The sequence below is a fragment of the Oscarella lobularis genome, chromosome 16 (genome assembly GCF_947507565.1).
Source record: "Oscarella lobularis chromosome 16, ooOscLobu1.1, whole genome shotgun sequence".
Taxonomy (NCBI): domain Eukaryota; kingdom Metazoa; phylum Porifera; class Homoscleromorpha; order Homosclerophorida; family Oscarellidae; genus Oscarella; species Oscarella lobularis.
Window position 1 is genome coordinate 1,581,615 of NC_089190.1, and position 23,365 is coordinate 1,604,979.

The 23,365-nt window shown below is 48.0% G+C and overlaps 9 protein-coding genes across 19 annotated transcripts; 7 read left to right on the forward strand and 2 right to left on the reverse strand.

Annotated features, from left to right (window-relative positions):
- Positions 1 to 3: 3 nt before the first annotated feature.
- On the forward strand, positions 4 to 2,449 carry LOC136196754 (ATP-dependent RNA helicase DDX19A-like). The gene is made up of 9 exons (XM_065986377.1): positions 4 to 204; positions 264 to 393; positions 449 to 593; positions 652 to 744; positions 815 to 917; positions 972 to 1,086; positions 1,140 to 1,317; positions 1,378 to 1,615; positions 1,757 to 2,449. The coding sequence occupies exons 1-9, from the start codon at positions 61 to 63 to the stop codon at positions 2,174 to 2,176; spliced, it is 1,566 nt and encodes a 521-aa protein (XP_065842449.1). The 5' UTR covers positions 4 to 60; the 3' UTR covers positions 2,177 to 2,449.
- Positions 2,450 to 3,054: 605 nt separating this feature from the next.
- On the forward strand, positions 3,055 to 7,716 carry LOC136196746 (uncharacterized). Of its 3 annotated transcripts, none has more exons than XM_065986359.1 (5): positions 3,055 to 3,735; positions 3,806 to 4,518; positions 4,573 to 4,657; positions 5,626 to 7,507; positions 7,583 to 7,716. In XM_065986359.1, the coding sequence occupies exons 1-4, from the start codon at positions 3,104 to 3,106 to the stop codon at positions 7,472 to 7,474; spliced, it is 3,279 nt and encodes a 1,092-aa protein (XP_065842431.1). In that variant the 5' UTR covers positions 3,055 to 3,103; the 3' UTR covers positions 7,475 to 7,507; positions 7,583 to 7,716. The 3 variants fall into 3 exon arrangements, with proteins under 3 accessions (XP_065842431.1, XP_065842430.1, XP_065842429.1); XM_065986358.1 differs by having other exon boundaries at positions 5,626 to 7,503; positions 7,583 to 7,704; XM_065986357.1 differs by lacking the exon at positions 7,583 to 7,716 and having other exon boundaries at positions 5,626 to 7,547.
- Positions 7,680 to 10,772, forward strand: LOC136196747 (uncharacterized). 4 transcript variants are annotated; one of them, XM_065986364.1, is made up of 10 exons: positions 8,606 to 8,727; positions 8,784 to 8,804; positions 8,856 to 8,930; positions 8,987 to 9,006; positions 9,062 to 9,266; positions 9,323 to 9,499; positions 9,553 to 9,721; positions 9,772 to 10,161; positions 10,213 to 10,454; positions 10,512 to 10,772. In XM_065986364.1, exons 4-10 carry the CDS (start codon positions 9,002 to 9,004, stop codon positions 10,659 to 10,661), a joined length of 1,338 nt encoding a protein of 445 aa, XP_065842436.1. In that variant the 5' UTR covers positions 8,606 to 8,727; positions 8,784 to 8,804; positions 8,856 to 8,930; positions 8,987 to 9,001; the 3' UTR covers positions 10,662 to 10,772. The 4 variants fall into 4 exon arrangements, with proteins under 4 accessions (XP_065842432.1, XP_065842434.1, XP_065842436.1 ...); XM_065986360.1 differs by having other exon boundaries at positions 7,680 to 8,727; positions 8,861 to 9,006; positions 9,059 to 9,266; XM_065986362.1 differs by having other exon boundaries at positions 7,680 to 8,727; positions 8,861 to 9,006.
- Positions 10,773 to 10,794: 22 nt separating this feature from the next.
- Positions 10,795 to 12,936, forward strand: LOC136196753 (uncharacterized). 2 transcript variants are annotated; one of them, XM_065986373.1, is made up of 8 exons: positions 10,795 to 11,551; positions 11,607 to 11,811; positions 11,866 to 11,938; positions 11,986 to 12,051; positions 12,106 to 12,269; positions 12,324 to 12,396; positions 12,449 to 12,484; positions 12,536 to 12,936. In XM_065986373.1, exons 1-8 carry the CDS (start codon positions 10,795 to 10,797, stop codon positions 12,743 to 12,745), a joined length of 1,584 nt encoding a protein of 527 aa, XP_065842445.1. In that variant the 3' UTR covers positions 12,746 to 12,936. The 2 variants fall into 2 exon arrangements, with proteins under 2 accessions (XP_065842445.1, XP_065842446.1); XM_065986374.1 differs by having other exon boundaries at positions 11,986 to 12,042; positions 12,536 to 12,927.
- On the reverse strand, positions 12,791 to 14,127 carry LOC136196756 (deoxycytidine kinase 2-like). The gene is made up of 9 exons (XM_065986379.1): positions 14,029 to 14,127; positions 13,871 to 13,977; positions 13,741 to 13,815; positions 13,541 to 13,650; positions 13,344 to 13,488; positions 13,256 to 13,294; positions 13,119 to 13,201; positions 12,970 to 13,066; positions 12,791 to 12,919 (listed from the first exon to the last, which is right to left on the reverse strand). The coding sequence occupies exons 1-9, from the start codon at positions 14,093 to 14,095 to the stop codon at positions 12,893 to 12,895; spliced, it is 750 nt and encodes a 249-aa protein (XP_065842451.1). The 5' UTR covers positions 14,096 to 14,127; the 3' UTR covers positions 12,791 to 12,892.
- Positions 14,128 to 14,175: 48 nt separating this feature from the next.
- On the reverse strand, positions 14,176 to 15,464 carry LOC136196757 (deoxycytidine kinase 2-like). Its single transcript, XM_065986380.1, has 9 exons — positions 15,398 to 15,464; positions 15,233 to 15,345; positions 15,132 to 15,185; positions 14,969 to 15,078; positions 14,774 to 14,918; positions 14,682 to 14,720; positions 14,547 to 14,629; positions 14,401 to 14,497; positions 14,176 to 14,348 (listed from the first exon to the last, which is right to left on the reverse strand). The coding sequence occupies exons 1-9, from the start codon at positions 15,447 to 15,449 to the stop codon at positions 14,322 to 14,324; spliced, it is 720 nt and encodes a 239-aa protein (XP_065842452.1). The 5' UTR covers positions 15,450 to 15,464; the 3' UTR covers positions 14,176 to 14,321.
- Positions 15,018 to 16,453, forward strand: LOC136196759 (vesicle-associated membrane protein 2-like). Of its 2 annotated transcripts, XM_065986383.1 has the most exons (7): positions 15,019 to 15,094; positions 15,634 to 15,702; positions 15,749 to 15,791; positions 15,848 to 15,926; positions 15,994 to 16,073; positions 16,127 to 16,178; positions 16,322 to 16,453. In XM_065986383.1, coding segments are annotated over exons 2-7 (276 nt in total). In that variant the 5' UTR covers positions 15,019 to 15,094; positions 15,634 to 15,700; the 3' UTR covers positions 16,342 to 16,453. The 2 variants fall into 2 exon arrangements, with proteins under 2 accessions (XP_065842454.1, XP_065842455.1); XM_065986382.1 differs by having other exon boundaries at positions 15,018 to 15,094; positions 16,127 to 16,361.
- Positions 16,370 to 17,559, forward strand: LOC136196760 (vesicle-associated membrane protein 3-like). Its single transcript, XM_065986385.1, has 6 exons — positions 16,370 to 16,509; positions 16,612 to 16,654; positions 17,000 to 17,078; positions 17,156 to 17,235; positions 17,304 to 17,355; positions 17,415 to 17,559. Coding segments are annotated over exons 1-6 (279 nt in total). The 5' UTR covers positions 16,370 to 16,507; the 3' UTR covers positions 17,438 to 17,559.
- A 198-nt stretch (positions 17,560 to 17,757) lies between these two features.
- On the forward strand, positions 17,758 to 20,971 carry LOC136196748 (tyrosine-protein kinase ABL2-like). 4 transcript variants are annotated; one of them, XM_065986367.1, is made up of 9 exons: positions 17,758 to 18,657; positions 18,716 to 18,963; positions 19,017 to 19,213; positions 19,265 to 19,423; positions 19,477 to 19,563; positions 19,611 to 19,713; positions 19,768 to 19,964; positions 20,018 to 20,835; positions 20,908 to 20,971. In XM_065986367.1, the coding sequence occupies exons 1-8, from the start codon at positions 18,082 to 18,084 to the stop codon at positions 20,830 to 20,832; spliced, it is 2,382 nt and encodes a 793-aa protein (XP_065842439.1). In that variant the 5' UTR covers positions 17,758 to 18,081; the 3' UTR covers positions 20,833 to 20,835; positions 20,908 to 20,971. The 4 variants fall into 4 exon arrangements, with proteins under 4 accessions (XP_065842439.1, XP_065842438.1, XP_065842437.1 ...); XM_065986366.1 differs by having other exon boundaries at positions 17,758 to 18,017; positions 18,070 to 18,657; positions 20,018 to 20,971; XM_065986365.1 differs by having other exon boundaries at positions 20,018 to 20,971.
- The last annotated feature ends 2,394 nt before the right edge of the window (positions 20,972 to 23,365 follow it).

Genomic DNA, 23,365 nt, shown 5'->3' on the forward strand with positions numbered 1-23,365 from the left:
TTAACAACTCGATATCTCACTCGGCTCTTTGACTTTCTCCTCTTCAACTGCAATCAATAAATGCATGTATCTTTTGCTCCAAAAAAAGAAGGGGCGTGTTTTTTCCGCACCACGTGCGCCACGCAGACTCGTAGTCCAGGTAAAATGGCCTCTTCGGATTGGTCCAAAGCAGTCGACGATCAGGAAAAGAGTCTTGCCGCCGGTGTAAGTCACAAACTCCTGTCGATTCGCCGTCGACGCGCGGCGGGGTCCCGTTTCTCCAGATAAAGGGAGTCCAACTGGGAGCTCCCAGAACGGCGCCTAAGACGGGAGAGGTGACTCAACCGAGCGCCGGCGATTGGGACGACGAAGGCGACACAGGCTATAAAGGCCCAGAGGGAGAAGAAGAAGGAGGTCGAAGGACTGCCAACTCTAGAGTGGACTAACAAAGACATTGGGCTATTCTTAGACAAGCCGACGACTGCCGCCGAAGCGTCTCTTTTGAATAAAGTGTTGCACGATGGATTGGTGAAGGCGAAAGTGTCGGTTGAAGTCCAACAGAAGGATCCCAATTCGCCTCTCTACAGCGTCAAGTCCTTTGAACAGCTTAGACTGTGAGAGATGGTGTTTTTTCTCAGTTGGCGTGTGTAAGGCGTTTTTTTTCTTTTCAAGGTCGAGGGAACTTCTCGACGGCATCTACGGAATGGGATTCAATACGCCGTCGAAGATTCAGGAGACGGCTCTACCTGCCTTGATGGCCGATCCGTGAGTTCTTATCTCGGACTCGTTCTTCCTTCTAGAGCTTCTTTTCTTTTTTTTTTTCGTTTCTGCGCAGTCCATGTAATATGATCGCTCAATCTCAGTCTGGCACAGGCAAAACTGCGGCATTTGTTTTGGCGCTTCTTAATCGAGTCGACAAGACGAATAAGTGGCCTCAAGTAAATGTTTCATTGAGAAGACGACTTGTCAGTGGGAATTTGATCCTCTTTTAGGTCCTGATCTTATCGCCCACTTACGAATTGGCTATGCAGACTGGAGAAGTCATCTCCAAAATGGCCAAATTTATACCTGAAATTAAGATTATGTTTGCAATCAAAGGAAATAAAGGTAAATAAACATCGCTTCTTTGACTGACTGTCGAGCAATAGGTTGGTTTTTAGTTGAAAGGGGGCAGATGGTAGCCGAGCAAATAGTTGTCGGAACGCCGGGAACCGTTCTCGATTTTCTGACGAGGCGACGGTGTCTGGATCCGAAGAGAATTCGGGTTTTCGTCCTAGACGAAGCCGACATCATGATCAACGTGCAAAATTTTCAAGATCAATCTGTTCGAGTTCAAAGGTAAAAAGCCGAAACGAAAAAAATTCTAAGATTCAAGACGGTTTTCTCTCTCGCGCGCAGACTGTTGAAGCCTGACTGCCAGATGATGCTTTTCTCGGCAACGTACAGCGACGACGTGATGTCGTTTGCAAAGAAAGTCATACCCGACCCCATCATAATTCGTCTAAAGAAAGAAGACGAGACGCTCGACAACATTCGGCAATATTACACCAACTGTCAGAACGAAGAGGACAAATTCTTGGCCTTGTCTAACATCTACGGAGTCGTTACGATAGGCCAGGCAATGGTTTTCTGCCACGTAAGGAAAAAAATGACCGATAAATCGTTTACCTACCGCGTCCCCACATTGGAAGCTAGACAGGGACTTCCCTTTGCTTCTGGCATAGTTAGATAGGCTATAGAAAGCGAATGCGTCAGTTTTTTGTTTTCTCTATTCTAGACTAGAAAGTCGGCCTCCGCCTTGTGCGAGAAAATGAAAAAGGACGGGCACGCCGTCGCTCTTCTCACCGGCGAGTTGACCGTCGAAGATCGTGCGACGATCCTCAATCGTTTTCGCGAGGGCAAAGAGAAGCTGCTCATCACGACGAACGTCTGCGCGCGCGGCATCGACGTCGAGCAGGTGACGGTCGTCGTCAATTTTGACATCCCGGTGGACATCTATCGTCAGCCCGACTTTGAAACTTATCTGCATCGAATCGGTCGAACGGGCCGGTTCGGCAAGTCGGGCTTGGCGATCAATTTCGTCGACGGCAGACGTTCGCGCGAAAACCTGAGAAAAATTGAGGATCATTTCGGAAAGAAGATTAAGGAGCTGCGCACCGACGACATCGACGAGGTGGAGAAGCTGAACGAGGAGTAATTGCGTCGTAAAGTGGCGTCCAGAACGTGAGTTTTATCCGTAAGAGTTGCGTCTAGTTGTTGTCAACGATGATTCTGATTTGCCTACATCTACGAAATACTTAAGAGTTTACTTCCCCTGTTGCTTGCTATATATTAATAACAGGCAGTGTTTTTTGCATGGAACTTGACCTTGCCGTCGTCATCTTTAATTCGTGGACAGCACAGTGAGAGACTCTTTATTGATACGGTATGCATACTGTAGATTGTCTAAAAATTTTCTATTTCTATTCTACTGATTCAGCCCTATCACAGCCTATTTTTTTCTTCTGAAGCAAGCGAGCAGCAACAAGAAAGAGTGCGAAAGCAGGACAGGTACGAAAAAGCGAAGCAGTTTACCTACGCGACTTTTAAAAGTTCCTTTTTCAAAATCCGTTTCGGTTTGTCACTGATTGACCGCTGCCACCTGTGGCATGACCGCTTCGTTGTAGGGCGGGGGATGGGGCGAGTCCTTTTGAACACGAGGCGGAGGACGATTCGCGTTCACTCTGAATCCCTGAGCGTTGACCGCGCCCGGAGTGTTAGAGAGTCTCTGGTACTGGGGTCCGCCGCGACCCGCGCGAGCGCGCGCTTGAGCCTGCGCTTGAGCGCGCCTGCGAGCCGCCGCCTCAGCGCGCAATTCGTCGTCGTCAGCGCCACAGCAACTGCGAATGGCTCGGATAAGGAGACCGATTGGAAGAATGATGAAAATCATGGTCAACGGAGTTTCCTGGAATACGGGAGGTAGAGTAAAACCAACACAGTAGTTCCGCAGGAAATTCTCTGGGGCTGTAAATCAAATCTCCTGTGACAAACCAGTATGAGTTGAGTTACAGCTGATGCGGATGCGGCGGATGGAAGCACCAAGGCAGTTCACCAAGGCACTCCTACCCGCGTGCTTTAGCTGGACATGAGTGGTGCTCGCCAGCGACGCACGACAGCAGAAAGCGAGCCTCGGGAGCCGCGAATCCTCTGGAGTCGCGACGAAATCGCTGACGACTCGTCGACGACCGACGACGTCTCTCGCTTGGGCAAGTGCGCGTGGATTCTATTCAGCGCCGCCTGCGGAATCGCCTGCGCCGTCGTCGTTTTCGCTCTCGTAAATCCGCCCGTTTTCTGGCACCTCCTCGAAGATCCGAGTCGCGCGATCGTGCTCATCAAGGCAACGCTGCCCGAGAAATGGGGATCGTCTTTCCCAGGAGGAGTGGACGCAGCCGGATTTGTCGACGACGAGGTGGAGGAGAGAACGTGCCACAAGAAAGGTGACTGCCAATGGATGAACGGTCACATGAAGCCCGTCGGCGAGCAAAGACCTCCGACACTGACAATCGACGAAACGACGACCTGGCCGTCGAGTAGCGCTTTCTATCGCGACTACGTGCGTCGTCAACGACCTCTCGTCATGCGCGGCGTAGCGAACGCGTGGCCGGCGACGAAACGCTGGCCCAACGTCACCTACATGCGACAGGCGTACGGTTCGACGACACACTTTCGCGTCGAGCCGAACAAGGCGTACACGAACATCTCCTATCCTCTCCAAAGGTATATATTTATATATTAACATAATACATACATACATATATATATATATATATATTAACAATTATATCAGGGTCATGCTCTTCGACGACTTTCTCGAGCGCTTCGAGACCGAGTCGCTCTATCTCGACTCGCCGTGCGCCGGCACGCGTCTGCTCGACGACGTCGTCGCGCCCGAGTGCCTTCGATGCGGCGAATTCGTCGACGGGCTCTCGAGCACGACGTTTCTGATGAGCAGCGGCAATACGAGCTCGAGTCTTCATCACGACGGCTACGAGAATCTGATTACGGTGTTTTCCGGGACGAAAACGATTCTCTTGTTCAATAGCACGGCGTACGATCTTATGTACGGCGACGAGTTTCTCGTTCATTCGGCTATATCGCCTATCGAGCCGGATGCCGTCGATTTGACGAAGTATCCTCGTTTCGTCGAAGCCGCCTATGGGAAAGTCGTTCTGCGCGCCGGCGACACGCTTTATATACCCCAGTATTGGTTTCATCACGTTCGAAGTCACGGCAATCCGAATATGGCGTTTAATATTTGGTTTTCGACGTTCAACTACGAAGATGGCATGCAAGATGCCGGCATTAACGAAGACTTTGAAGTCGGGAGAACGATCGAGTATTTCAATGGGAGAGTGAAAATGGAATCGGCGGAAATTTCCTGTCGGAATCAGATCGAAGCGTCGTTGCCGCTCTCCCGGTTGTTTACCAACGTTCCTCGGAATCTACTTGTTCTACCGATAGAGAAGCCAGACGACTTCGTCCTGGCGACTGGATACAAAAGTAGGACGGGGAGAGACATTTCCTCTTAGAAGATTTAGATGATTTCTCTGTTAGTGCCTGCTCTGGGTTTCGGTACTGCAGGTCTATTTGGCGACGAACTCGCCGAAGCAGTGAAGCATGCTGTCAAAGTTGGCTACAGGTCTGATTTTCACGCACACACATAGACGTGTAACTACGACGCATTCTCACGAACCGATAACGTACTCGCTCAAAAATGAATCAATGTCGCGATTGTTGCGTCGCTATAGGCGAAGATTCAGCGAGAACTCCCTCCCCGCGCCCGCTCTCGTTTCGAATAATCGGCCCGTGTAGCGTTTTCGACGTTCGAAAGAGCTGACAGAACTTTTGCTGACGAAGCACGCTGGCGTCACAAGAGATGGCGCACCGTACGTTCGCTTTTTCGCGTTGAAAGAGCGACCGTACGAGTCCAGAATAGCGTAGGATTACTTCGTGACCTAATTCCGTGCTTTTGCTCGTCGTAGAACGCGTTTCGAAGCGTATTCAGTCGTGTTGCGTATCCTCTTGCATAAGACAATGATGTCATGCAATTATGTCATACTCTGCTAGCTCCTCCTCTCTTCACCGTTTTTTCGCGTATAGACAGCGAATCGCGGCGAAATTTTGCTCGAAACGATCGAAGAATTGTATTCGCGACCGATTAGCACTAATTCCCGATTCGAAACGACGCTCGTTTTCGTGCTGTAAAGCTGCGGTACGAACGAGGCCCCGCCCTCTCGAGTATAAATACCCAGCTCGTGCATCAACAATCAGAGTTCTCAGAGCTAGGATAGAAGGGAGCAGGTAACTCTCCCCAAGGTGTGACCATTTATAGCCCGGTGGCTGGTCAATTTCCTCACTTGACAAGGGCATGGATTGCCTTCCTAGCAATGACGAGAGCAAGGCATTCTGATATCGGATAAACCTCCATAGCACCGTCTTCTGTGTGGTTTGATATCGGGTGTCGAGTTTTTTACTTTTTTAAAAAGGTTTTATAAGTCGAAAGGATGCGATTTTTGACCTTTTGGCCGCGTTTTTCGACTCCTAGCGTCTTTGGGGGCCCCCAGTTTGAGTGTTCAGTAGACTGTGGCTAACTCGTCGTATCTATAGGTTGATCGACAGCGCTCAGGCTTACGACGAGACAACCGTCGGTCGAGCAATAGCCGAAAGCGGCGTCGACCGCTCGTCGCTCTTCCTCGTCACCAAAATTCATCCACGTCACTTAGGCTACGAATCGACCATGAAATCGTTCGCTCAATCACTAACCGATCTTCGCACCGACTACGTCGACCTGCTTCTCATCCACGCGATTGACTGCGACGGCTACGACGCCGAAGCGCGACTTCGCTGTCGCCCCGGCGAGCCGAAAGGAACGTGGCAAGAGAGCTGGAAGGCCCTGGAGCAGCTCCAACGCGACGGCGTCGCGCGCAGCATCGGCGTGAGCAACTTCGACGTCGCTCTTCTCGAGGAGCTCGTCGATTTGACGTCGGACGACGTGCCCGTCTCGGCGGTGCAGAACTGGTTCGATCCTTACTTTCAGGATCGTCTCGTTCGACAATTCTGCGAGCGACACGACATCGTCTACATGGGCTACTCGACGTTGGGAACGGCGTGGGTCAACGGAGGCGTCGTCGACTATAATCCCGTTCTCAGTGATCGGACGACGCTGGCGCACGTCGCCGTCGAACGCGACGCGTCGATTCCCCAAGTCGTTCTGCGCTGGGCCATCGACTCCGGTGTCGTCGTTATTCCGCGCTCGGCCGATCGCGTTCACATCAACACGAATTACATGGCGCTCGAGACGGTCGTGACGAAAGCGGATCGGGAGCAAATCGATGGACTCGAGGGTAAGTTTCGATTTCCCGAGGACGATGCCTACTACGCTGCCGTGCTGGACGAAGATAACGAAGGTAGTCAAAACGCTGCTATTGCCGACGGCGAATCTATAGTTTTCATTGGCTCCGATGACGGTTTCATGTACGCCTTGAGTGCCGTCGACGGTGCGGTTCGGTGGAAATTTCGCACGACCAGCGATCTCGGTTCGACGTGTGTCGTCAGTTCCGACGGCGAAACGGTTTACTTCGGCGCTGAAGACGCGTTCATCTACGCGCTGTCTACTCGAAATGGGGCGCTCAAGTGGAAATACAAAACGGGCGACGGAGTGACGGCGTCGCCTCGTCTCGACGACGGGACTCTTTATTGCGGCTCGTTAGACGGTCGCTTCTACGCTCTCTCCGCGACCGACGGCAGTCTCGTATATTCCGTCGATCTCGGCGGAGCGGAAATCTGGTCGTCGGCCGCCGTAACTGACGACGCTGTCTATGTCGGCACGATGGACGAAGGTTCGTCGGCGTCGATTTTTGCTCTGCGACGACGAGACGGTTCCGTGATTTGGTCGCGAGCGATCGGCGCCGGCGTTTGGTCGTCGCCGCGTTTGGTCGAGGACGAGAAACGGTATATTGTCGTTGGCGCCCAAGACGGGGCTGTCTACGCGTTGGCAGCCGACGACGGCGCGATTCTATGGAGCTACGAGACGGGTCACGACGCCGTCGATTCGTCCGTAGCTATTGACGCCAATTCCAGCGTCGGTTTCTTTGGTACTAGTGGCGGGGACGTCGTCGCCGTTCGGTTGGCGACTGGACGAAAAGTTTGGCGCGTTCACGTCGACGAGGGCGAGATTGTTTCGTCGCCACTTGTTGTTGACGTAGATTATGTATGCGTTGGAACGAGCAGTGGCGACGTCGTGGCTCTGCGTGCAAGCGACGGGGACGTCTTGTGGCGACGACGCGTCGGCGGTGAAATCGTGTCGTCGCCCAAGGCGGACTTGGGAGTCGTCTTCATCGGTTCTACGAATAACAATGTTTTGGCTCTGGATTTTATGAACGAAGGCGCTGTTGTCTGGTCTTTCACGTCGAATGGTCCCGTTGTTGCGACACCGTCTATTGCAACGATTGTCTAATAGAAATTGATTGCATTGTCAGTCTTTAGGCAAGTAAGCATGTATCTAGAAGTTAAAAAGAAACCAACACTGATAATGGTATGAATTTCTTGGTGTAACTTTGTGTAGATGCATGCCTTGTGAAACAGACGGAGAAGACGTCGAAGTTGCCTGCAATCATTCTCTCCTATCTTGGTCTCGCCTCAAAACTGTGTCGCTTGTTCTCTCGCCTCAAAACTGTGCAACTTGTTCTGATCTCTTCGGTGTGCATCAACATCCTCGTTTTGATAAAAAATCGTGGGAGGTAGAGCCTTTCCGCCCAAGGAAGCAAGTACGCTATATATTGCTATCGTAGCATGACGCAGCAGAAAAACGACTCCGGCTCTGCGTCGCTGCCACTGGTAAAAACTATTTCAAGTCCTGACGCAGTAGATATCCTTTGCGAAAGAGGATTCATCAATTTCGATCAATTCGACATTGCCGTTTGCTCTGTGCCTCGCGCGAGGTTCAAGTATTTATTCTCACGAGTAAAACCACAGCAAGATGAAGTATCGAGTGCTCTTAGCCTACGTGATACTTTCAAAGAAAGAACGTTTCGGTTGTATATGGACCCGAAGGTCGTCGAAGAGCTTTCGATTTCAGGGGATGTCGCACTCACAGTGCGGAAACGCATTGTTCAATCCCTCGCTCGCGCGTGGGGTGCGACAGCCTCGGATATAGACCTACACACGCGAGCCTCTGCTTTTACGCGAGCAGCAACGTCTCGGCGCGACTCAAGATCTTACAGTCTTATTATTCGTCGTAAAGTGTTGATTCGGATAGAACTGAATGGTCCCATTGATGTCGCTAACAAGCGGGATACGTGGGACAAGATCAAGGTGGCACTCACTAGCACATCAAAAACTTCTACGAAGAGCACTGTTGCTGTGCAGCAGTTTATTACCGAGTCGAAAACGCTGGTACTACTTGTTCCTGGTGGAATGGCTTTGAGTGTACTCCTTTCCTTTTCTAACATAAAGCATCAGTTGCTGTTCTTCAGACATTTGGGAGACCTCCTGCCTTCAGAAATTCGATCTTTGTCTTTTTTTCTTGGCTCCTTTCCACCTATTCGCAACGTATTACTTTTAGGAGAACGACGTGGGGGCAAGAAGCCGTCTCTTATGGATAGAAATAACGTTCGAGCACCCTATATACGATGTAGACGACGTTCGACATCGGCGGTTTTCGCATTGGTTGATCATGCTACTGGGACAATCAGCGAAGTTGAGGAAAAAGTAAGAGCAATTAACGGAGACAATATTTCTAGTGTTGTAATGCAGTTTTTTTGAAGATTGCAGCATTAGAAAACAAGGTAAACATGTAGTAATGAGTAGCACACATATCCACAATAAGTTCCTCTAAGCGAAGATAAGGAATCTCGTCTTTGAGGTGAAAGAAACTGAATTTAGCGATCGACTACAAGAGTCCATAACGCAAAGTATAAAGAACAGCTGTTTTGAACTGTGCGAAAAAATCGTTTCTCTGCGGCAAAAGCTCAAAAGTCGATTGATGAGGTAGAAAAATATCGGTAAAGTTTCATCATCGCTCAGTTTTTCTTCTTGCAAGAAGAAGAGAGCATAACGTGGTGGAGAAAAAGATAGCAGTTCCACCTGACTTCATAGGTTATGTGTTAGGTAGAGGATTCAGCCGACTTCAGAGAATAAAAGAGGAATCGGGAGCTTCCATCGACTTCGACGACGAAAATCAAGTATTTTACGTTAAAGGCACGGAACAATCCGTAGCAAAAGCATTTAAAATTTTCTCAAACACAGTTGTAAGGCACCCACTCTTTCTGAAGCATCTGTACGGCACCTCGTTATATGCTTCCAGGTGAAGAGAAAACGATACTATTTGAGGAATCCAGATCACCGTGACGATGTGCGCCAACGTCGCTCAGCTATAGTGACCAAAGTTGTAGAAGGAAAGGCTCTGCCCCACTACATCTGGAGACGCGCAAGCGCCAAATTTGGCTGTCGTCTGAGTTACTCTGATGAAGAATGTCAAAAGGTTATCTAATCTTGTAGACTCTAAAGAGACTCGTCGTTCCTTGTTATTTACAGGTAAGAGTTGGCGGGAGACTGAGAGGTACGGAAGATATGCAGCGCGAAGTACAACAGTACCTCGACGATGTGATAACAGAAAAGAAGTACAGTGTTTCTTTGAACGACCTTTGCGTCGACGCTTGGTTTCACTTGGGAAGGTGTCATTGGATCCATCCAGAAGGACAAGGTTAGCATATTAATCACTAAGCAACTAGAATTTATAGACGTTTTGTGCAGACTCTATTAGCAAAACATCGTTTGCTGAGCCACCTATGCCCTGGCGAATAGAATTTCGTCCTGGACTATTATCAATTTGCTCCCGTCTTGAGCGCTTCCTTCAACGTTGCTCGGAATGTCATAGTTACGTTCGCCACGATCTTACTATCGTTACGCCATCCTACAATCTACGACGGCTAATCGTCGTCATTCCTCCGGCTAATAGTTCCGCTGAAGAGACTTATTCTCGCTTTGCTAAGCATTATCCTGTGCTAAAGATGTGCCAAACCGATGGTGATGGTGTGATGAAAGCCGGTCCCGGCTATTTGTGCTACAGGATGCAGCCCGACTTCAGAGTTGACATTCTCATGCCAGATCTTTCCTGTGACTGTCGATTTTTCATTCGAATAGGTGCCACTATATACTAAGATAAACTTTCCATATTCAGTCTACTTTTTGTAGCCGAGACCTTATCGTCGCAGGCAGAAGACGACGAAGACAAAGTTCTTATTCAAGAGTATTGCAGCAAGGTGAAGGTTCTTGGAAACTGCCTGAACTTGCCGGAACTTCCAGAAGGCTACCTTCTTGATTATCATCGAAGAAGCAAGAGGAAAATGTACGTATTTGAAGACCACGAAGTTTGTGTTAGCCGCGAGGAAGAGCTAGAGAGTGCTCAGACACTTTGGGGATGTCAAGAGTCAAAGGTATAGCATTGAATTCGGCAATCAGTCTGCGCTTCATCTGTCGGTGTCTTTTCTTAGGCGACGGAAATTCACGTGAAAAACCGACACTCTGAAAAGACGTTCCGATCAAGCACAATTCGCTCTTGGAATACAGAAGCAATAAAGGACGAAATCAATTGTACTCTTCATTTCGTTCGAGCACTAGTCAGTCACATGGAGCCCATTTAGCATAAAAGGAGAGTGCGTAGCTTCGCTCTGGCGACGCATACAATTTCTTATTTTGTTCTGTTTTCTGTTTTTATCTGCACGTATTGGATTCATAGCATTAGTGACGTCTGAGGTGAAGTGCGCAATCTCTATCATGCCGGTCATTGGCTTACTCGTGCAGTTTTCCCTCGTTTTTCTGCTTCCCATCGGCGCCTCCGCCGACCTAACCGGACACCTGCAGCCGCTCGGCGCTCACCGCGAACCGGACGTTCCGATCGACGAAGCGACGACGCCCGTAGACCCCAAAACGTTCTGGAACGACTACGTTCGCACGGGCACGCCGCTCATCTTTCGCTCGGCAGCAACCCACTCGCCGGCATTCACAAAATGGACCGACGACTACATCGCAAGCCGCTACGGCGACGTCGAAATCCGCCTCGAAACGAAAGCAGAAGTCGACTGGCACACGCCGCGCGGCGACGTCGGCATCGGACGCGACACGCTCAAACATTTCATATCCCGCTATCACTCGGACAACGTGTACGCGATCACCGAACTTCCCGACTCCATGTACCACGAAGTCGACGTTCTGCCGTGTATGAGCTGCGGCTCCCTGCGCGATTCGCTTCAGGAGATCAACCTTTGGATTAGCGGCGGCGGAACGTCGAGCGTTCTCCATCGCGACGCCTATCACGCGATCAATTGCCTTCACAACGGAACGAAGGAGTGGATTATGATTCATCCCGACTACATTGACAGCATCTATAAGATGGAGGAGTCGGAGTTCGAAATTGGCGGTCGATCTGTAATCAACGTCGATAAGGTTAACATGAAGCTGTTTCCGAAAATAGCCAATGTCAGGTACTCCAAGTTTACACTCCATCCTGGCGATTGTCTGTTTCTTCCTGGAGGTGAAAGTCATCTGATATTGACGATACATCTATCTATATTTTTTCTCTCTCAAAGGCTATTGGCATCAAGTTCGTTCGTATGGGACTCATAATTTGGCCGTGGCGATTCTGTTCAGACGAATCCAGTCGTTTAGGGAAGACGTTGGCGGCGGCGATTGCTCGAATCCTAGCTACATTCCGTTGAGCGACTATTACGTTGTATGGAAGTTCAATGGTAGTGGGCTGATGAGTATGGGAAATATGGACATCGAGGCAATGAGGTACAGTAGCAAAAGAGATTTTATTATTGATCCGGACACGTCTGTTTGTGATAGAGAGTCATTTCTGAGAGGTAAAGATGACGAAGGCAAAGCCAAATTATCCGATCTCTACGATAGTCTTGTTGAGGTCTGCTGTCGTTCTTTTGAAATCTTGATATCATATTCTACCTTCAGATATGGGAATTTATGCCTGAGCCGGGACGAACGAGATCTTTTGAAAGACTTCACGAGGTTGCCTCAGTTATGCCTTCCCCTCCCCCCTCCCTCTCAATATTTGACGTCTCCAATTTATAGGTTTTCTCCATTCTCGATCCGGATGGCGACGGCTACACGACGGAGGCTATCGTGCGTGCGTTGACCCGCGATCAACTAAAAGAAATGGCTCTCGTATTGGAACCAGCAGAACCCGTCAACACGTACGATTATGAATACGCCCTGCTTAACGCCGACCAAATCGAGTCAGAAGCTAATGACTGCACAAGGAAGACCTTAGTTGACTCGTTTCTTTACAGACGTCTTGTTGAAGATTTGGCCGACAAGAGAAAATTGACCAGGGAGAATTTCGTCGAAGCGTACACGCGCAAAGTAAGAGAGTCTATGCTGAGTTTCGGTATCTGATGCTGCGTACTCTGTGTAGGATGGCTTATATGGTACGGAGAAGTTTGCTCATCGGGTATGTCGTGCTCCTTTTTCTCCTATAGCTACTCCTATGCTTTTGACTTAGTTTTTTGACGAGCTTGACAAGGAGGAGAAAGGCTACGTTGATCACTTGGAGTTGACGGGCGGGCTTCTCGATCTTGCCTTGTTGCCATACAGGATGCACGAGTTGAGAGAAGCGAAAATGGAGCAGGTATTATCAGAGCGGAGAGATAGGGAAACGGAGCAATTATTATCAGAGCTCGATGACGTGAAACACCACCACGGTGAGCTGTAACTCGAGACTACAAGTCGACATTACGTTTGCCCTTGAGATGTCTGATTAGATTTTTTTTCTATTTGTTGTATTGACGTGCACGCAAAGCTAAGCTGTACGCAGATTAAAGCGTTCGCTTAAAAAAATGGCGTAGAAAGGGCAAATCAATTAGCTCTTTGAGAGAAATTTCAATAGCTAATCGAGACGGTCAGAATGTAAATTGCGTGTCGAGAAATGAAGCTCACCGTCATTAAAATTTCTTCTTGTTTTTCTGGCAAGTGTTCAAAATCTTCGTTTCCGTCCAGAACGATGACAGGAAACCGTTTGAATGCTTGTGGCACACTAACGGTCAGTCAACAGTAATCTCTTTTATACGATGTAACTCTTTTCTTACAAGGGATCATTTTCCGTACTCGCAAGCCAGTTTTCGTGCTTCTCGTGCAAACTCTGCAGGTAGCTCAATTCAATTGCCCGTTCCTGCAGGCGAGAAGAGGTAAGACCGTGCTAAGGGTGTGCACTTTTCACGCCCACTTCAGGTCTACTTCGCTGGCGCAATCTCGAAAAGCACACCTAAAACACTGGGACTAGATCATAGCGTATTACGTTTCAATTGGCTCACCTTGGGATCAGTTCTCAGATAAATGATTCCATCAAGTTTTAGGCCAGGCAACTTTTCAGTGATGAACGTGAGCCAGTCGCAGTAGAGACGCCACTCCATGTCGGATAAGAATCCAGCCTGGTACGAATTCAAACCGAAACAAACTCTGGGCACGGAGAGCATATACAATTGTCATTCATTAGTCTAGATAATCTCACCTGTCGCTGTATATTGATCGCTCGAAGAGCAGAGCTGGATTTAATTGTCCTTCAAGGTGAGATGTAGGAGCTTCGATCTGTGCTCTCACGCGACTAAGGCAAGCGTAATTCTGCATAACCAGAAATTAATTAATTAATTAATTAATTAGATATAAGCATTAATTAAATATGTACATAATAGCGAGCTCCTTAGTTCTGACCTGAAACGTATATGCCCATCGAGTAGGATTTTCGTAGAACATTTCCAGTAAGTTTTCTTTACCAGTTGATGCCGTCTAACTTACAGTAGATACATTCAACCCTATAGTTCGCTACTCGGATTCTAATAACCGAGTCACTTCCTAGCCATTCAGATAGGGGTTCGGGTACGATGTCTACAGTGAGACAATCGCCTGATCGTTCCTTTAGTAGGCGGAGAAGAGTAGACTTTCCGGAACCTGCGAGCTCGAATCCCTCACCACGACTCTATTCTATTTCTTTGCGCATACCGATGTTGCCTTCGACGGCAACTCGTCGCACAGCTCTCCAATTTTGCACAGTACTAGTAGAATCCATAGACAGGACAGGCACTCTGTCAGGCAGGCAGTGAGGACGTGCGTTAGTTTATCACACCCCCCTGATCTTCATTAACCCTTTTCATTGCATTGCCATGTCTTATGTGTCTGCGTATGATATAATCAAAATATTAGCTCTATTCGCGCATGCAGCATTGAGTCACATCTAAGACGTATTTAGCGAGAAAAATAATCAGCAGTGCTTTGATGTAGAAGGTGAATGTTGATTAGCCCTTTGCAAGGAATTGTATTATCTGCATAATTGAAAATTTTAGACTCTGTTTAGATTAGAACGCATAGCGTTACCTCTTTCAACATTTCTTCTTGCTTTTCTGGAAAGTTTTCAAAATCTTCATTTCCGTCCAGAACAAGTACAGGAAACCGTTTGAGAATTTGCGGCACTCTAGTAGACAGGCCATACAATAATCCCCCTTAGTATAATTTTTTCTTACGAGGGATCATTTTCAGTGCTATTAAGCCAATTTTCGTGCTTCTGATGCAAGTTCTGCAGATAGCTCAATTCAACCGTCTTCTCCTGGTCAAAGTGTAGGTAAAGAATCAGTGCTACAGTAGGACTCTCTACACACCTCAGGCCGACTTCTCTTTTGCAATCTTGAAAAGCATATCTAATTGTAAGATACAGCCAAAGGTAGGTAGGATTACTATCAATAGATCTTACTTTGGGATTAGTTCTTAAATAGATAATCCCGTCAAGGTTGAGGCCTGCCAGCGTTTCGACAATGAACGTGTGCCAGTCACAGTAGAGATTCCATTCCATTTCGGACAAGAATCCAGCCTGATAAGAATTCAGGGCAAAGCACAGTCTAACACAAGTAAGTACAATACATGGTTATCTGCAATAGTCATTTTAAACCTGTCACTGTACACAGATCTCTCAAAGAACAGAGCTGGATTCATTTGCCCTTCGAGATGAGAAGTGGAAGCCGTTATCTGCGCCCTTATTCGACTGATGCACGCATACGTCTGCGCAATCGAAGAGGTAAGCAGTCCGTTAGCTGATGCTTTAGTGTAAATACCTGAAAAGTGTAGGCCCATCTGATGGGATCCTTGTAAAACTTATCCAACAAATTCTAAGAAAGTAGATCGATCCTACTGCTAGCTGACCCTGTTTTCGTACCGAGCCCTTTCCTATCTGCTGCCACTTAGCTAGGGGTTCTGGTACTATGTCCAAACTCAGACGATCAATCGACTTTTGCTTCATCAAGCGAAGCAGCGTCGACTTTCCCGCACCTAAATTTCGTTGACGTAGCCGGAGACGATTTGTAATTCTAAGTTCGCCGACCGATGTTGCCTTCGATGGCAACCTTTCGCAGAGCCGTCCAACGTGGCGACATATTTTACGAAATCACGTGATAGATAGATAGATAGATAGATAGATAGTCTGCTGGTCGGCATGATGCGATCAAAAATTGTCTGATAAGAGCTTTGACTCTAATTATGACAGAATTATAATTACTCACAGAGATAACCTAACTGCTAACATCTCTGTAACAAAGCAACTGAACTAAATTTTTTTAGTCCGGTTGTACGGGTAGAGACTGACGTAACAGTGACGTCCGTCGATCTATTGTATTCCACAACGACAATGTGAGAACTCGACGCATTGACCGGCTGTATTCGCACTCAGATCTAGGTCTTCAAAGGCACTCCAGCAGACACAGGCAAATGTGGATGAGGTGTGACAAACACTGACAGTAGACAAGCTTAGTTAGCTACCTAATGTTTCTAAAAGGCGGTGGATATAATGAAGGGCAATATGATACGGATTATAGACAGAGGCGAGAACCTCGAAAAGCTCGAGGAAGGCGCTAGTAAGGTCGAGTCGACGAGGAGAATGGAATAAATTTATATAGATATTGTCTTTTGGCATTGCTACAGAGAGACTTGAGTATGGAGCTGCTGAGCTGAGTAAGACAGCAAGAGCTCTTGAAAGGAAGAAATGGTGGAAAAATTTTAAGGTCGTGCGTGAGATCGAGAGTTATCGTTATAGGGAGCAGTTTTTTTTCTGCAGATCTGGATTGTTTTTGGCGTGGTTATGGTAGCAGTTGTGACCATCATTGTTGGTAAGTGGGTTTTCATCCTGTACAGTTCATCCTCAATATTGACATAATGTTTCATGATTATTAATAAATTAATGACTAGTCAATCAAGAGGATGCACTGTACTGATGAGACGTGTCTGTCCTTGTCTTTAATGGCGCATTTAGTTCTTATAATCTTTGCCTAAATTATGAATTCTTGAGAGTCTTGGACAATTTATTATCATTTCGATCGTTTACATGTTCTGCTGCAAACCTCCTTTGTTTAACGCACGTTAACGTTGGAATCAACATCGCTCAGAAAGAAACGAAGGAAGCGTCTGCTACTCTCTTCTCGTCGTCAAAGTCGTCAAAATGTACGTAATCGATCGTTCGTTCGCCGACGCGAGCGATCGAGCCGCTCGCATCGCTCACATCACCCTCTCCCTTCTCTTGTGATCGCGAGCGTCTTTCCTTAGGTCATCGAAGCGTCTCCAGCAGACCCAAGCCCAGGTGGACGAGGTGAGAGTCGAAGGAGAGAGAGCGAGACGTCACAACGCGTCGTTGCCCGCCGCGACGATATCGCCCCCCTCGAAAACGAAGTTATCTCTTTTCCCCGTTTCGAAGCAACGACGTGCGCGCCGCCGTAGCCTCGTCTTCGCATCCTTTTCGAATGAATGACGTAGCGTATCCGGCGTGCTCTCATACGTGATTACCTAAGCTAGCCTCCCCTGGGGGGGCCCACTTCGTAGTTCGTGTACTCATACCGTTCCGACGTGCGAGAATGAACGAATTGTTCGAAGAGGGGTCTCTCCCTCCCTTCTTAAATGAAGTTTATTCTCATTCATTCGCTGCTGTCTTCTCTAGGTCGTCGATATCATGAAGCAGAACATTGACAAGGTTCTCGAGCGAGACGAGAAGCTCAATGAACTCGACGACAGAGCAGGTGAGCGTAGCAATTATTCATAGAGTAAGAGGACGTTCCTCGTGATTGTGTTTTTGCTTCGTGGGGTCGACGACCAGAGGCTTTGCAGTATGGTGCCGCTCAGTTTGAAAGCAGCGCTGTCAAGTTGAAGCGAAAGATGTGGTGGAAGAACGTCAAGGTCAAAAGAGAGAAGAAGAAAAAAGCGTTGGCATAATTTTTATTCTTCTCTTTCTCTCTCCGTTTCAGATGTGGATTATTTTGATTGTTGTGGTGTTGGCGATTATTGGCATTATTGTTGGTAAGTGATATAGTCTGTCTTGCTGCGTTTTTGAGGTGTTTATCTTTCTCCCAAACTAGCAATTGTCGTATCGAAAACATAAGGTGACGAACGAGCTACCCAATGACAAAAAAATTGCGTCGGTTTTAGGTTTGTCCTATTGGTTTAACTTACAATTGAATTGGTAGACTAGTCTTGTGCACATATGCTCAATGTTTTTCTGCACGCGTGTTCTTGTCTACAATTATTCTACATTCTATGGCTTGGATCAGCAGTATTGTAGATAGGGGCAAACGTGATTTTGGACCATTGTACCATAAGCCTAGGTAGAGACCGGGTTGCGTACTCCATTCCTTTGTGGATTTACTGGTACAGCTGATGCAAACCATTAGAATGTTGTTTAGAGAAGTTCTATGAACTAAGTGACCTAAATGAGTCATGGGGTAAGGTAGATTTCAGACTTCGCGCTTTATCTTTACATTTTCAAATTTCAAATTATGTGGGCAAACATTGTTTTGATTGCTAACTATTAGCATTATTCTAGATAAGTTTTTCTTCGGCGATTGCTGTGTCAAAAAATTAAAATAATAGATTTAGTCGGAAAATTGAATTAATTGCGAAAATTGAGCTAGTTGTCACGTGCGCGCATTAGGGGGTACTCAAGGGTGGAGTCAAGTTGTCGGGTAAACACGTTCTGTCTGTCTGTCTGTCCGTCAACAAAAACTTCCTCTTCAGGCCAGGACTGCAATGGAGCCGAAAGAGTACTTTTTTCAAAGACCAGGCTCAACCTCCGTGTCAGAATCTGAAGATCCAATCTTCAGCGACAGTGAAATCGAAGATCTTCCTGCTAATGACGACAGCTCAAACGCCGAACCGTGGTATCACGCATCGTTAGCGCGTGAGGAAGCGGAGGATCTTCTATCTGTCGAGCCTGACGGTACGTACTTGATTCGCCGGAGTTCAAGGGAACCGAAATCTCTTTCCCTGACGATAAAGCACCGCGGGAACGTGATTCATTACCGTGTTATTCGCCGCTACGGAATGTGGCTCTTGCATGAGACAGGCTTCAAATTGCTGTCTGAGCTGGTTACTCATTATTCTCGCCCCAACGACGACCTCATTGCACCGTTGGAGTTTCCGCTGAAGAAATTCAATCCAACTGAACACAGATTGCATAGTTCTGTCAACCGTCTGCCGAATTTTTCAGGAATGGACATCGTAGTGCTGCATCAAACCGCGTTTGGCAAAAAGAAGAATGTGCGTAAAGGGTTTGGGATTGACGGCGACGCTCCCGTCTCATTGGCTCTCAAGCTGTCTACACGAGTACGTAAAATACTTTGTGTCTTGTGACATACGTTGTATTTTAATAAAAGCGTTTTAGAGAAAATTAAGAAAAGAATGCCAGCTCATGTCAAAACTTGAGCACAAGAATATTGTAAAATGTCTTGGAGTCTGCACCACCACCGACAATTCCAGCTACAGCGTTTTTGAATTTATGTCCCACGGTAGCCTGCTTGACTATTTGCAGGGTCCAAGCGGTTGCAACGTGAAAGAAGCAGACATGCTATTTATTGCAAGTCAAATAGCATCAGGCATGGCGTATTTAGGAGAACAGAACTTGGTGCACAGGCAAGATCAGTGATTGAATTTAATTAAATGAAATGTAACGTCCATGTATTTAGAAATCTAGCAGCTCGTTCGTGCCTTGTCGGAGAGAAGAATTTGACCAAACTATCAGGGCTAGGTGGGGCGAGTGCCTTAACCAGAGTTGGAGAGAAACTAATTTGTCGAGTTTCAAAGACATATAAAGTTCCGGTAAGGTGGACTGCCCCAGAGACTATATCAAATGGAGAATTTAGCAAGAAGTCGGATGTCTGGTGTAAGTTTTGATTTTCTTTCGATGAACACTTACGGTGTTCTGCTGCTTTAGCTTTTGGAATTTTGATTTGGGAAATTGCATCACGCGGGGCTGTACCTTATCGTCATTTGCTAGATAAGACCGTTGCCCCTTACATTATATCCGGATCTACATGTCTTCAGGGGCAACCCAAGATAAATTGCGAAGGCTTGCGTTCTGTAATGTTGTCGTGTACGTTCTCTGTAAAGCGCTTCAGATGATTTATTTATTTTGTTTTTGCATAGGCTGGAAGATTGAGCCTGAAGAGAGGCCCACGTTCTCTCAAATTCACAAGGATCTCTCACGTTCAAGAGGTAATGACTGCGGCAAAGGTTAGCTTACAAGAACTGCGAATTGATTGTTATCGCTTGTTTCGAAGGCTCCTCTTCGGCGAACAGTCAGGATACGCATGGGCAGGAGAAAGAACTGCAGATCAAGCAAACTCGCATTGACGCTTTAGAACAGAGAAAAAGATTTCTTGGGTATGAAAGACAGTAATATCGTTACATGTATCTGTAACGACGGCTTTTTGGTAGAGCAAGACTCGAAACACAGGAAACCAGAATTCAAGAACTCGAAGGCTCCCTTGCTGGAAGTCGGAGCAAGATCGAAACGCTTGAAGCCGCTCAGGGTGAATTGCAACGAGAGTTCGACCAGTTCGTGAGCGTTCTTACCATCAATCCCGATCATCTGCAATTGACTGACGAGAAAATTGGAGCAGGAGCCTATGCAGGTATTGTTCTCACGGCTAATGATGAGACTAGTACTAGTTGCATTTGTTATTAGACGTTTGCATTGGCAAGTGGCACGGCGTACCGGTTGCCGTGAAGCGATTTCATGAGCTGATTACGACTCCTCGAATGATTCCGCAGTTCAGACACGAAGTCCTTGTCTGCAGTCGTATGCACCATCCCAACATCATGACCGTTTGTGGAGCAATTATGAATCCTAATTCTCCCTTTCAAATCGTTGCTGAGCTTCTAGAGGGATCACTTGCCGAAGTTATTGATGCTGCTAACAAATCAAAAGCGTACTTGACAATCAACGAGCAGCTGTCTATTTCAATTGAAATCACGTCAGCCATCAAATATCTTCATCAGCTCAATCCCAGACCATACATTCATGGTGACATCCGATCTACAAATGTGCTGGTCACGGAGAGCATGAAAGCTAAATTGGGAGATCTCGGCGCGGCGCATTTGCTGAATTCCGTCTCGGTGGGTCCACTAAGTCCTCCGTATCTCGCCCCAGAGCGGCAACCACGTTTTGACGGCACAGCGGCTAGCAGCACACCGATGAGCGACGTGTACAGCCTGGGAGTTACGCTGATTGAGCTTTTTACCGGTTTGGGTCCCGTCCAGGGACAGCACCGTCGACAATTGGCTAAATTGAGTGATCGTTCCTCAGAGATGAATCTGTGTTCGAAACTGATTCATGAGAGTGCTAGTGGGCGCTTGAAGGCCAAGGAGGCACTGCTGATCCTGTCAACAGCGTATGAAAAGGTGCCTGATCGTCATCGTTCTAAGCGTGCTGTAAAAGGCACGTTTGAAGGAAAGCCTCCAAATCGAAAGCACTGCGTCATTCTCGGTGCACCGCACTAGCAGGTTCTTCTAACTTCGTGCCAACGAACTCTGGACTGCGTCTGTCTATTTTTGTTTTCTGTCTTGTTTTTGCAGCTCTTTTCTGCGGTCGAAAGCTTTGTGGTCAACGTTTCCCCATTTGAAGTTCGCCAAACTAAAAGTGGTTCTCTTTACTAGCCAGAAATGAGATTATGTGCAGCAGAACGTCTTGCATATAGTGCCCCTATTGATTATCTACGCCTGCACCGTTGGCCGAGAATCAATAAGCCCAGCAACAATTACCCGATCACGTGTTTCCCTTGACCCTTTGTGCGACACGTGTCAGCGATCCACTACCGAAAAACGTCTGAAAATCAAAGGTACGACGCTCTTTTCGGAGTTAAGATGCATCGAGTAACTTTGTCAATGCGTTTTAGCTCATGCGAAGCCCCGTAAAACACTGTTGCGGGACGTTTCCTTCAAAACGTCAAGAACGGAGGTTCACATCACGTCGGAAACCGTATTTTCTCGTCACATCTGTAAGTATTGCCTTGTAAGCGGCGCTTCAACGAGCCGCACGGCTTCGCGCCCCGCCCCCTAAATTTCGATCGACGTTTTCCCTTATTTCGATAGCTAGTGGAGATTTGGCAACATAAAGTGGCTTTCACAATACGTATCTGTTGTTTGAGATCGCTAGAAGGGCGATTCGCGATGGGGCCATATTAGAGAAAGTCTGAACACGGTTTTAGTAATTTGGCCCACCTCTCCGATTTCTTTTTTTGGCCGACTGGGGGTGGGTAGTCGGTTTGATCTCGCAGCATCAAATCGACTTCAAACACCGAACTTTGGCCCATTTTGTAGATCGCGTGACCGAAGGGTACACATAACAGCATAGTATTTTGTGTCTTTGTCCTGAGGTTTTTTCCGCCCTCCTTGTCCTCAATTCGTTTCTCTCGTCGATGAAGAAGATGTGGACGAAGAGGTAGACCGCGGTCCCAACGTCCTCGGCACGACGGGTCGGTCCATCTACCGGACCGCGGAGATCTGTGACCTAATGATAAGTCGCGATCTCCTAAAGTGCCTGTACGCCTCCTTTGGTCTGAGGCAATAACGTCTAAACTGCCAACCTCTCCCGGGCACGAGCAGAAAAACTGCCCAACTACTGCGGCGTGACTCTTCCTCTAGAGGCTGCTTTCATTATTGGCAGTCTCTGTTGGAGAAAGGCGCCTACATCAAATGTGCCGTCGTGCCTGCAACGCTAGCAGGCACGCATACCTGTGGGGACTGCAGTCTCAGTCTCGCCGTGCCTCGCCTGCCCGTATTGTGGGCGGGCGAGGCGCACTGGGGGGAGGGGACAGCATGCGGGAGTTTTTCTATATTAAAAATAAAGTTTGGCATGGCGCACGCAGACTACGTAGAAGTGATTACTAGGAGAGGCTATGTGCAAAAATTTATTTAATAAAGTCCCGGATGTACAAAAATTGAACAAAAAGGGTCTACCCTTCTTCGTTGATGCGAGGAGAGAGGAGCAATGCTCCCCCTCCCCGAGTTGCTCGCCTCCTCCTGATGGAGGAGGCGAGCCCTTGCCCACCTCCCCCCAATAGGGAGAAGGTGGATCCGGCGCTCCTTGTCCATCGTCGTCTTCTTAGGCGCTCCTTGTCCTCTTCTCATCTCACTCCGATTGAGCGGAGTGAGAGGGACCTAACTTCCCCCCAGGTCCAAGGGGTGTGACATACTCCCATGTCATCCAGGGCCGACTTTCACCCAAGCCGCAAGGAGGAGAGCGCATTAGACGAGTTAACCTCCAGCTCCCAAGGAGGTGGGATCACCCATTCATCCCGCAGGTTGAGGCCTTCAGTATACCCCTTTAAGGCCCAAAGGGGGTACCCTCGCCACCGGGGCACGGGGGGAGTCATTAACCCAAGACCCGGGAGGACCGCGATTTTGCCCACAGCGTCTTGCCCAAGTGGGGGATGGTAGTTATCACTCATACCACCAAGAGTAGGGCCGCTCTATCGCCCCGGCAGAGGTGCGGCCGCTTTTCGCTCTCGGCCCAGAGGGATGGCTGCGTCTGCCTCGTCGGATTGAGAGAACAACTACACGACAAAACAACTCATGCGGGGGAAAATCAAATAGATTACCTTGAAATATAGAGGAATCGTAGTTCTCAACAAAACGATTGGATACCGTTGAAAACGTCTCGAAGGAGGCTCCAGGAGCGCCAACGCCTTTGTTTTCTTTATTCTGCTAACGTTGGGAGATGGTAGGCTCGCGTGGAGAGTAGGCACGAGCAAGAAGCGAGCGCTGCAGCGGAGCTACTGTAGGCGTGCACCGTATGGGGCCTCACTCCCCAGATCTGCGTTCTCTCTCGCCGAAAAAGACCTTGCGGAGATATTCACGGTCGCGAAAGCTCTTTTGACCGTTCGAAAACCCTTCACGTTCCACGTGCGACTAACAAAACGGTAGAGAACACTAAACGCTGCACCAATCGATGCTTTTACCTTCTGTCGTGGCTTGAACACTGGCTTCTGAATCAGGAACCCTGAATAGACTGCACGAGGCAGCTGGCACGACT

Bases quoted from the DNA above. Each gene is read 5' to 3' on its own strand.
- LOC136196760 (XM_065986385.1), top strand. The intron at 17,236-17,303 runs GTCAAAAGAGAG...TCTCCGTTTCAG, and splicing joins TGTGGTGGAAGAACGTCAAG to ATGTGGATTATTTTGATTGT. The intron at 17,356-17,414 runs GTAAGTGATATA...CTCCCAAACTAG, and splicing joins GATTATTGGCATTATTGTTG to CAATTGTCGTATCGAAAACA.
- LOC136196757 (XM_065986380.1), bottom strand. From the start codon at position 15,449: ATGTCGCCACGTTGGACGGCTCTGCGAAAGGTTGCCATCGAAGGCAAC. The intron at 15,346-15,397 runs GTCGGCGAACTT...AACGAAATTTAG, and splicing joins TGCCATCGAAGGCAACATCG to GTGCGGGAAAGTCGACGCTG. The intron at 14,498-14,546 runs GTAAGAAAAAAT...CCTGTCTACTAG, and splicing joins AGCACTGAAAATGATCCCTC to AGTGCCGCAAATTCTCAAAC.
- LOC136196756 (XM_065986379.1), bottom strand. From the start codon at position 14,095: ATGGATTCTACTAGTACTGTGCAAAATTGGAGAGCTGTGCGACGAGTT. The intron at 13,202-13,255 runs GTGGGCGTGAAA...TCTCGCCTGCAG, and splicing joins GCCAGCGAAGTAGACCTGAA to GAACGGGCAATTGAATTGAG. The intron at 12,920-12,969 runs GTGAGCTTCATT...CGTCTCGATTAG, and splicing joins AAGAAGAAATTTTAATGACG to CTATTGAAATTTCTCTCAAA.
- LOC136196759 (XM_065986382.1), top strand. The intron at 15,792-15,847 runs GTGTGACAAACA...TGTTTCTAAAAG, and splicing joins CACAGGCAAATGTGGATGAG to GCGGTGGATATAATGAAGGG. The intron at 15,927-15,993 runs GTAAGGTCGAGT...GCATTGCTACAG, and splicing joins AAAGCTCGAGGAAGGCGCTA to AGAGACTTGAGTATGGAGCT.
- LOC136196748 (XM_065986365.1), top strand. From the start codon at position 18,082: ATGGAGCCGAAAGAGTACTTTTTTCAAAGACCAGGCTCAACCTCCGTG. The intron at 19,424-19,476 runs GTACGTTCTCTG...GTTTTTGCATAG, and splicing joins GCGTTCTGTAATGTTGTCGT to GCTGGAAGATTGAGCCTGAA. The intron at 19,564-19,610 runs GTTAGCTTACAA...CTTGTTTCGAAG, and splicing joins AGGTAATGACTGCGGCAAAG to GCTCCTCTTCGGCGAACAGT.
- LOC136196754 (XM_065986377.1), top strand. From the start codon at position 61: ATGCATGTATCTTTTGCTCCAAAAAAAGAAGGGGCGTGTTTTTTCCGC. The intron at 205-263 runs GTAAGTCACAAA...CCGTTTCTCCAG, and splicing joins AAAAGAGTCTTGCCGCCGGT to ATAAAGGGAGTCCAACTGGG. The intron at 745-814 runs GTGAGTTCTTAT...GTTTCTGCGCAG, and splicing joins CCTGCCTTGATGGCCGATCC to TCCATGTAATATGATCGCTC.
- LOC136196746 (XM_065986359.1), top strand. From the start codon at position 3,104: ATGAGTGGTGCTCGCCAGCGACGCACGACAGCAGAAAGCGAGCCTCGG. The intron at 3,736-3,805 runs GTATATATTTAT...CAATTATATCAG, and splicing joins ATCTCCTATCCTCTCCAAAG to GGTCATGCTCTTCGACGACT. The intron at 4,658-5,625 runs GTCTGATTTTCA...TCGTATCTATAG, and splicing joins GCTGTCAAAGTTGGCTACAG to GTTGATCGACAGCGCTCAGG.
- LOC136196747 (XM_065986360.1), top strand. From the start codon at position 7,810: ATGACGCAGCAGAAAAACGACTCCGGCTCTGCGTCGCTGCCACTGGTA. The intron at 8,805-8,860 runs GTAAACATGTAG...CTCTAAGCGAAG, and splicing joins TTGCAGCATTAGAAAACAAG to ATAAGGAATCTCGTCTTTGA. The intron at 9,267-9,322 runs GTAAGGCACCCA...ATATGCTTCCAG, and splicing joins AAATTTTCTCAAACACAGTT to GTGAAGAGAAAACGATACTA.
- LOC136196753 (XM_065986373.1), top strand. From the start codon at position 10,795: ATGCCGGTCATTGGCTTACTCGTGCAGTTTTCCCTCGTTTTTCTGCTT. The intron at 11,552-11,606 runs GTGAAAGTCATC...TCTCTCTCAAAG, and splicing joins TTGTCTGTTTCTTCCTGGAG to GCTATTGGCATCAAGTTCGT. The intron at 12,397-12,448 runs GTAAGAGAGTCT...TACTCTGTGTAG, and splicing joins TCGAAGCGTACACGCGCAAA to GATGGCTTATATGGTACGGA.